The sequence below is a fragment of the Zootoca vivipara genome, chromosome 13 (genome assembly GCF_963506605.1).
Source record: "Zootoca vivipara chromosome 13, rZooViv1.1, whole genome shotgun sequence".
Taxonomy (NCBI): domain Eukaryota; kingdom Metazoa; phylum Chordata; class Lepidosauria; order Squamata; family Lacertidae; genus Zootoca; species Zootoca vivipara.
Genome location: NC_083288.1, coordinates 32317569 through 32327280, shown reverse-complemented (window position 1 = coordinate 32327280; position 9712 = coordinate 32317569). Strand labels below are relative to the sequence as shown.

The 9712-nt window shown below is 42.5% G+C and overlaps 1 protein-coding gene across 1 annotated transcript; it reads right to left on the bottom strand.

Annotated features, from left to right (window-relative positions):
- On the bottom strand, positions 1-1633 carry LOC118094800 (vomeronasal type-2 receptor 26-like). Its single transcript, XM_035135481.1, has 2 exons — positions 1513-1633; positions 1-893 (listed from the first exon to the last, which is right to left on the bottom strand). The coding sequence occupies exons 1-2, from the start codon at positions 1622-1624 to the stop codon at positions 1-3; spliced, it is 1005 nt and encodes a 334-aa protein (XP_034991372.1). The 5' UTR covers positions 1625-1633.
- Positions 1634-9712: the final 8079 nt, after the last annotated feature.

The following is a 9712-nucleotide window of genomic DNA, read 5'->3' as shown; positions in this document are numbered from 1 at the left end:
TTACCTTATTAGCTTGTTCTTGGTGTTCAGATCTGGTCTCAGGATAATTATATAGCATTTGGGAGCAAAGATACAACCAAGTAACCCAGCACTGGAGGCCAAGATGGAGAAAATCTCTGCTGCCACCATGTATTTTCCTTTTGTGCTCAAGTAAGAGGGAACAAAGGACAACCAAACGCTGCAGAAGACCAACATGCTGAAAGTGATGAATTTGGCTTCATTAAAACTGTCTGGCAATCTCCTGGCCTGGAAAGCCACGGTGAAGCTGATAATGGCCAGAAATCCCAAGTATCCCAGAACACAATAAAACATTGTGTTTGACCCTTCACTGCATTCTACTATGATTTTTTCAGCCAATGAGTTCATGTCTAAATTTGGGAACGGAGGAGCTGTACAAAACCATATAGCACAAATAATGACTTGAATAAGAGAGCAACCAATAAGAATCGAATTAGTGAGTCTTTTCCCAACCCACTTCCTCATGCTGGACCCTGGCTTGGTAGCCATGAATGCAATAACCACAGTGATAGTTTTTGCCAGTACACAAGAAACAGCTACTGAAAAGATTATGCCAAAAGCAGTTTGCCGTAAACAGCAGGTCACTGACTGGGGCTTGCCAATGAACAGGAAGGAACAGAGGAAGCATAGAAATAGAGAGGTCAGGAGTGAGAAAGAGAGGTTCTGATTGTTGGCTTTAATGATGGGAGTGTCTTTGTACTTGATGAAAATGCCTAGCACCAAAGCTGTAATTAGTGAAAATGTCAAACTAAAAACAGATAAAGTGATGCCCAATGGTTCTGAGAAAGAGAGGAAGTCTATGACCTTAGGAAGGCATCTGTCTCTGTTTCTGTTTGCAAATTTATCTTCTGGGCATTGTACACAATCATCCATGTCTGAAAAAAATAGAACAAATCATGTGTCAGTATAAATTCCTCATTCACTACTGTCAGCAAGCTCCGTTCTGTTCAATATAAACATGGCCCTTCAATTATGAGTAATTAAAAGAAGTTTCTAAAAATGATATTGTCCTCCTCAAGATAGCTCTAAATTTATTTCCCACATTTATGATGCAAATTTAATTTAAACAGAACTCAGCAAGCACTCCAATAGGATTTTTAAGAATCCATAGACTGGAAAACTAGGAATAGGTGGAAAAAATCCTTTCTGTGTCACTTCAGCATATCCTTATCACATAAGTACCATTATGTCCTGTTTTCACATTTACTTGAGAGTTCAAAACTAAAATATGCAGAACAAGTCATATGTAGACTGCTTAAGCATGAAAATATTTTTAGTTATTTCATGGTTCTGCTTTAACAACAGACCATATGCAACATTTCAAACAGCATCACCTTCTAAGGCCTATCAGAGACTAGTAGAAGATCATTCAAGTAGAGAAGCTGAGAAATTACTACTGGTTACTCTTAGTGAGTGGAAATGAGAAACAAATTTAGTATATTACCAAATGCACTCGGTTTATTAGGCTGTAATAAACAACACTGTATTTCCTACCCTTTTCGTATGAAATCTTTCCATCTGGACATGGAACACAATCGTAGCAGCAAAATGGCTCACCCTCTTTCTTTTTTCTTCTGTAGCCTGGGTGGCACTTTTCATTACACATGGCAACAGGCAGCATCTATCCATAAACCGAGGAGGAAAATTAATTGTTCTTGTACTTGCTTAACAACAAGAAACAAAGTTTTAAAGGAAGACTGTAAATCTTTAAATCAGGTGTGTTGAGCCTTTGGCTCTCCAGATCTTGCTGGACTGCAACGCTCATCAACCCTAGCAAGCATGGCCAATGGCCAAATATAAAAGGAGTTGTAGTTCAACATCGGGAGGATTAAAAATTCCCCACACTTGCATTATACACTCATATGGGCAAGCGAAGACTTTGGCAATCTTTCGTAATACTGTTTGGTGCCCCTCAAATGGATCTTCTCATTTATGGATCTTCTAAATTTTGTTCCCCCTTGGCTCAGCACCATGTGCACGGAACCACCCACATCACCCTAAATCCAGCACTGATCTGGGATTGAGAGTAAGTCACCTTGATCTCAATAGATCTTACAGATATATGACTCCACTGTAAATGAATGGAAAGGATCAGACACTTGATGATTTTTGAAAAACGTCAAAATCAATCAATTGTTTGCATCAGACTCTAGTTGGCTAAGAGTGCTACTGAGGAAGGATTTATATGCAAAAATGGTCAGACGCAGGATTCATATGTCTGTGTGCTGGTAGACTTCCTCCCTTTTTCCTTGCTTCACCCCACACACTAGCACATTTTTTCTTCCCAACTTCTTTAAAGCTCAAAACCAGCGTCCTCTGTAAAGAAGCAGTGGAGAACATCAAGCTCATGTGCCTAATTAGGCCCACCAGCCATCCCTTTTTGGCCCATGAGGAAATTTTGGCCAAGCAAGGCCCACTTGCCTTATACCATCTTTGGCATGTAAATCGTGACTCAGCCAAAAGGGTGTTGAGGCACCACACTGACCAGCTGATTGACAGTGCCTGTCAAGTCCTATGCAAACTGCCTATGCACTTTGTCAGATCTTCAGAAGCCCCTTTCAAATGGCTGGTTTTTGCTCTTCAGAAACATTTTTCAAAGCACTACATAAAATAGCTTCTGCAAGATCCCCTTAGGGGGGTGGGGAAAGTTCACCAGACATAATTGTGATGCCAGGTGACTGTCAAAATTTGCTTGTATGGGGTGAGGAAAATTATGATCTCTGCATTGGCCAAAATGATTTCCCTACCTCTGGCATAAGCAATTAACAAACAGTGAATATAGTCCAAGATCAGTTCAAAATGATATCATGAGGTGGCTCCAGCTCAGTGTGAAATTCATATTTTGAACCAATTTGAAGCTTCTGAATGCTCTTCAAGGGCATGATGAATGCATGATACCGTGTTTCTCATATTTTAAGGCATCCCCAAAAAATAAGCCATGACAGGATTTCAAAGGGTTGGTGAAAAATAAGACATACCCCGAAAATAAGCACTATCGCAAAGCCCAGACCGAGCAAGAGGCGAAGCCGCGGGACCCAGCAGGAGCTCCCTGCCTGCTTCCCCGAGCCGTAGCGCATCGGGGGACAGAGCCGAAGATCGGCGGGCGCTCCTTGCTGGGCTTGACAAGCCCGGCAAACAGCGCCCGCCGATCTTCGAACCTGTGCTGTGTGACAGGCGGGGGTGGGGGGGAAGCGGAGATCGTTCTCCGCTCTCCCCCCACCCCCGCCTGTCACCGAAGATCGGCGGGCGCTCCTTGCTGGGCTTGACAAGCCCGGCAAACAGCGCCCGCCGATCTTCGGACCTGTGCTGTGTGACAGGCGGGGGTGGGGGGGAAGCGGAGATCGTTCTCCGCTCTCCCCCCACCCCCGCCTGTCACCGAAGATCGGCGGGCGCTCCTTGCTGGGCTTGACAAGCCCGGCAAACAGCGCCCGCCGATCTTCGGCCCTGTGCTGTGTGACGGGCGGGGTGGGGGGGAAAGCGGAGATCGTTCTCCGCTCTCCCCCCACCCCCGCCTGTCACCGAAGATCGGCGGGTGCTCCTTGCTGGGCTTGACAAGCCCGGCAAACAGCGCCCGCCGATCTTCGGACCTGTGCTGTGTGACGGGCGGGGTGGGGTGGGGAAAGCGGAGATCGTTCTCCGCTCTCCCCCCACCCCCGCCTGTCACCGAAGATCGGCGGGTGCTGTTTGCTGGGCTTGACAAGCCCGGCAAACAGCGCCCGCATGCACTTTATTAAAAAATAAGACATCCCTTGAAAATAAGCCATGTTGTGGTTTTTTGAGGAAAAAATTAATATAAGACATGTCTTATAATATGAGAAACATGGTACCAATCTAACCTGGAGGTAACTTTCAGGAAACCCTACACTATCTGACCTAATTTCCTTGTCACCTGCCGCGTAGCTAGCTGCTTGGGCACCCAGGGCAGCGCAAATGCCCTATACCCAGGGGCAGGGCAAGTCACCCACGGGATGGGGCAAGCAGGGGCAGAAACCCCACGTTGCCGTTTGGGGCAGCACAGAGCCTGCAGGTGCCCAAGTATTCGCATCACTCCCCAGGAGAGACGTGTGGCTCGGGCGTGCTGCAGGCTCCTGCACCCACCTTATCCCCCCTTCCTATGCCACCACTTGTCGCAATTAAATAGGAATGCTGCATTAATCCAGACACAGTACAAAATTTATCACTCTGTCTTTAATCAATAGCTTTGTGGAATTTTGATATAGCCCCCATGCATGGCAGTCTGGGAGGTCTTATCAAAGTTCAATACTGAAACACTTCTTGTTAAACATTTTCTCTTATGCTATACTTAGAACCCACCTTGTTGAACATGTAGTGCCATGTGATAGCCTCCTCAACAATGACAAACTCTTTATCCATTATAGGTTGTGGCTCCAGCCTTCCAACTTTCACTCTTACAAAAGATTGGTTTGGGAAAGTAACCCAGTTTATTATATCATATCCAGCTGCTAATTCACTATTCTCATTAAAAGATACTGTGTCTCCAGCAGTGTTGTTGAATGAGATCCCCCTTAGGAAAGAGTGAAGCTAGAATGAAAAGGGACAAGGAATGCTTATTTTTTCATTTGTTGAATTTGTACCCTGCCCTTCATCATATAGTGATCCTAGAATGGGTTATAAGGAAATGAAAACATATCATAATTGCTAAATAATACCAATTTTTTTTTAAAAAAAAGCTTTATACATTAAAATTCATAATAACTCAAACAGAGAAGAGAGAGCCTTTTTACTGGTCCCAAAGACTTTACAGATTTGGCAGCAGTTGTCTATCAAGGTATGAGAGTGAAGAGATACATTCTAGCAACAGTGTGTGTGTGTGTGTGTGTGTGTGTGTGTGTGTGAGAGAGAGAGAGAGAGAGAGAGAGAGAGAGAGAGAGAGAGAGAGAGAGAGAGAGAGAGAGAGAGACAGTGCTTTGATTATTCATTGTAACATTAATGAGTTTCATAGTCTTTAAGAATTGTCTTTTCTAATTGCAGAAGGGAAAAAAGTTACTGTATACCAGGTTCCCCAAACTAAGGCCCGGGGGCCGAATGCGGCCCAACTGCCTTCTAAATCTGGCCCACGGATGGTCCGGGAATCAGCATGCTTTTACATGAGTAGAATGTGTCCTTTTATTTAAAATGCATCTCTGGGTTATTTGTGGGGTATAGGAATTCGTTCATCCCCCCCCCCCCAAAAAAAATATAGTCCGGCCCCCCACAAGGTCTGAAGGACAGTAGACCGGCCCACTGCTGAAAAAGTTTGCTGGCCCCTGCCGTATACTATAAACTTGACTAATCCAATATCACCCCCTTTGAAGAGAAATTAATTGCATGGGATAAATCAACATGTTCAAGGAAAATTGAATTATATATGTGCGTATTTGGTGTCTAGTAAATTGAGTGCAATCAGGAACCAAAACAGATATTACAATATAGGTGCTTTTGATGTGAAACATTACCTGCCAATGTTGTAGATTTGGAATACTAAAGCTGTCCAATGTTGCTCTGTGTTTTGACCTGAACATGTACATCTTATGTAAACTATGTGCTATGGCATGGATTGCATTGTAGATGCTATAACTTTGGCCAGTCATACTAATTTCAAAGAGTGTTCCAGAGATCTGCTCCAACTTCTCTTCACCGGTGCAAATATTAGCATCTTCCTTCCCTGTGTTAGAATCAGGAAATAAGCAATTGAATACCTGTTCCCAGAATATTCTCATAAAACCATCTCCTTTTGGTGAGTTTGGATCTAGGGTCTGGAGATATTTTCTGAACCCCGGCACTTCATCTGAATGCATTGCAAAAGACAATGCGCCATCAAAGACTCGTATATCTGAAGCTCTGTGCATTGTATCTGATGAAAAATCCCATTGGACTGTAATAATCCAAATTTTCCTTATGGAAGTCTCTACAACGCCTTTCAACATTGCGTATAAATATATTGTCCATGTCAAAGATGTCATTGTGGGATTTTCTGCATTTACAATCAATACTGTGATTTTTGGATCAGATAGATAACTGGCCTTATCTAGGATAGATTCAAATGAACTCAACATATCTATAGCATGAGTTATGGCTGGTATTTTGGTATTGAGGGCTATACAGATCCCATACTTCAAAAGCATTGGCATTAAAGTCTGCACAAATGTGTCTCCATTATCATTCTCCATTGTAAGGTTCCCAACCCATGTCCACTGGAAATGAAGAAGAAGACGGACAATCCCTGCGTATTGATATTCTTCATTCGGTACCATCCGGTAAAATGGAGGGAGCTGGCTTTTACCATCCACCACTGGACCATTCACACAGTAGGCAATCTAAATCAAAGGAAAACAATACATTTGTCACGAAATAATCATACATTGACAAAATGCAATGGGGTTTATGGGGTGTAAGAGAAGGTGTAGCAGTTCTGGTGGGGGGCATACCATTTGTCTCCTGGGCTAGTATGCCCACCTTTGGTCCCCACCCTGAACTCAGCTCTCACCTGTGGCTCCTAGAAGCTGGCAGCATGTGAACAGTGGCCATGTCACACCAGGAACATCTTCAACTGGCCAGCTAAACTAGGTGGGGGTAGCCAATGGGTCTTTGTTGGGTGTCTGCAAAATGTTGATTACTTTTCAGGCTTTCTATGCATCAAAACCTGCTGCCGTCTAGTATCAGGAGTAAGCACATTATACTTTCCACATTGTCCCTTAGTTTCTAACACTACTTGGAAGGGAAAGTGGCAGTCATGCCACTAAGGGTTTATATTCCTTTGGTGCATGCTTTCTAGGTACAGGTCTAAACTTTAAAGCTCTGTGTCTGAGTGATTGTTGTTGTTGTCATCCTGGCAGTTTCCCTAGGAAAGCCCACATTTTATAGCTGAATCAGAGGAAACAGCAGTCAACAGAAAACCGAATCAATGTTTGCTGATTTTCCAGGGAAAGTGACCGGGGGGGGGGGGGGGAAACCCTGCTCAAACATAAAGCTTTAAAGCCTGAACCTGTGCCTAGAAACATGGCACAAAAGGAAGTCTGGATGACTCCCAGTTTTGGCATATGAACTCATATGCTTGGTAGATGGAATCACATGAGAAATGCTAATAAAATGTCCCTGAAAAGGGGACTAACAAAAAATAATAATCTAAACTTATTTATTTCTATTTTTTATTCCTCTGCTGGAATGAAATGCAATAAATCACCTATCTTACCAGCAGAGAATGGCAAGAAATTGACAATTGCTATTATCTTGAGCATTATACTTTGGCCAGCTCATTAGAAGAGAAGACTCCCTGGAAAAGACCCTGGTGTTGGCAAAGATTGAGGGCACAAGGAGAAGGGGATGACAGAGGATGAGATGGTTGAACATTGTTCTTGAAGCTATGAACATGAGTCTGACCAAACTGCAGGAGACAGTGGAAGACAGGAGTGCCTGGCGTGCTCTGGTGCATGGGGTCCCGAAGAGTCGGACACAACTAAACAACTAAACAACAACAACACATCTCTCCTTTATACTCTCTGTCTTTCTTGCAGAAGAGAACAAAAAAGAAAAGAAAATGGATATAGTAGAACAACACATAAATAAAAGTTGGAAAAGAATCATGTCATCATCCCCCCCCCACACACACATTCTACCTGTGGAATCTTGTAGATGCCTAAGAGTGTAGCCATGTAAAGGGAGATTTCACAATCAAGTCCCCCAATGACAGCTATCAGATTCTTTTGCTTATCACATTTAAAATTTGGAACAATTCTTTTGTAGCTGGAAAGAAGTTTCAATGTGTTCTGATGAGTCATCATTGCATTTAGATAACTATCATAAATGTGGAAGCCAAGGCTGCCATTTGGAATTCGTATTGACCTCATTCACCGCAAATACCAATGACAAAACATGCTGATAGTATTTTGTCCTTGCCCTAAAGGAAAAGTTACATTATGTGTAAGACAGATATTGAGCCCTTCATCAACCATCTGTTTGATAACATCTGTTTGACAGCATGCCAGTTGTCATGGCTGCAAATATTATCAGAATTCTTAAGATTGTATTCTCTCTACTGACTCATCAAAAATAAGAAACCAATGGAAAACAAGCCTTTATAGTAATGTATGAGTTATACCACTCCCCCCTCCCTCGCCGGCTTAGTTTATGCTGGGTTGCCCAATCAAGGGTCCATGAATGTCAGGGGCTATGACAGGCACTACTCGATTATAAACCACTCAGAAGAAAAGTTGGGCTGTGGGCATATCCAAGAATGGGACCAATCCTATCACTGTTGAACACAACTTCTCAAATTCCTTCAGAATTTGACTTGCAAAAACAATTGCAATGCTGCTTTCTGATTATCCCAATGCTTGGCTTGCACACGTTTAGCAGTTATGACCTGGTTTAGTGCACTCAGAAGGTAAAACAAAAGACAAGCAAAGCAAAACAAAAAGCCTTACAAAAGTCCATCTACAAACTTGGTTGTTGGATGTTCACTGAATGATATGTCATCAAATATGCAGCCATACAAAGCTGCAATTGCTCCAATGGTAATGTCTCCTGCTTTATAATACTGGTATGGGAGCTGGAAGATATTAGTCATGTCACACAAAACAGAGGGTGCCTTGCACTCAGTTTTCGGCAGCTGCAGAGACAGGATGAGCAACAGGAAAAGAAACACCCCTGCCATATTTGCCTATGTCTTGATGCAGAATATCTATTATCCAGTTTCAACCTGGTTGAAAAAGTGGCATTAGATCCTTTACATTAAAGAAAGATTTCCCAATGAACAGACTGCAGCATATAATTCATCATTGCAACACCGAATGACACTGACATATTATATAACAGCTTTTAGATTGTTATTGACTTTGCCTGATATCTCATTTAAAACAGACACAGAGAGACACACTTGGGATTTGGCAATGTGAGTGAGGGTGCCTAATAATTTGTCATAATTAAATGTCTGAAAAGCTCTCCCAGGAGTATTGCATTGGGCCAAGACATTACAGTAGAAGCAAACATGTTTGATAGATCTCAGTATAGATTACAATCAGTCCTGCGTCACCATTATGGCAGCACCTTAGATACCAACTAAGTTTTGTTATTGGTATGAGCTTTCGTGTGCATGCACACTTCTTCAGATACCACAAAAGCTCATACCAATAACAAACTTAGTTGGTCTCTAAGATGCTACTGGAAGGATTTTTTAAAATTTTATTTCGACTACGGCAGACCAACATGGCTACCTATCTATATCTAGAACCATTATGGTAAACAGTGAACCTTAGAATGGTTCCCAAGACCTATGCTCTGGCAAAGTTTCAAGCATCATCTAGACTCTATGCTAATGTATCATCACATATGCTCTGCTGTAATATTATGGCAGCATTATCTGAATGCCAGAGAATTAGCAAGGGGATTGTCAAAAATAGTGTTTTTGTTGTTTTGAGGTCATATCTTATTTATAATGCTATGGCATCATTACCTGACTGCCAGATAATTAAGCTCTGGGAAGGTAAAAAAGGGGGGGGGCTTATTTAGGGTCATGTTGAGAAGTAAGTATCTGTATGTTTGTTGAGATTCACTACAAATTAGTAAGACACACCTGTTATCTTAAAAAGAACTGACTAATTGGTATCAAAACCAATTAGTGTGGTCACAGTGTGACCCAAAGTGACTTACATTGAAAACTATGAAGGACAACTCAGAAAACTAAAAACACAGCTAT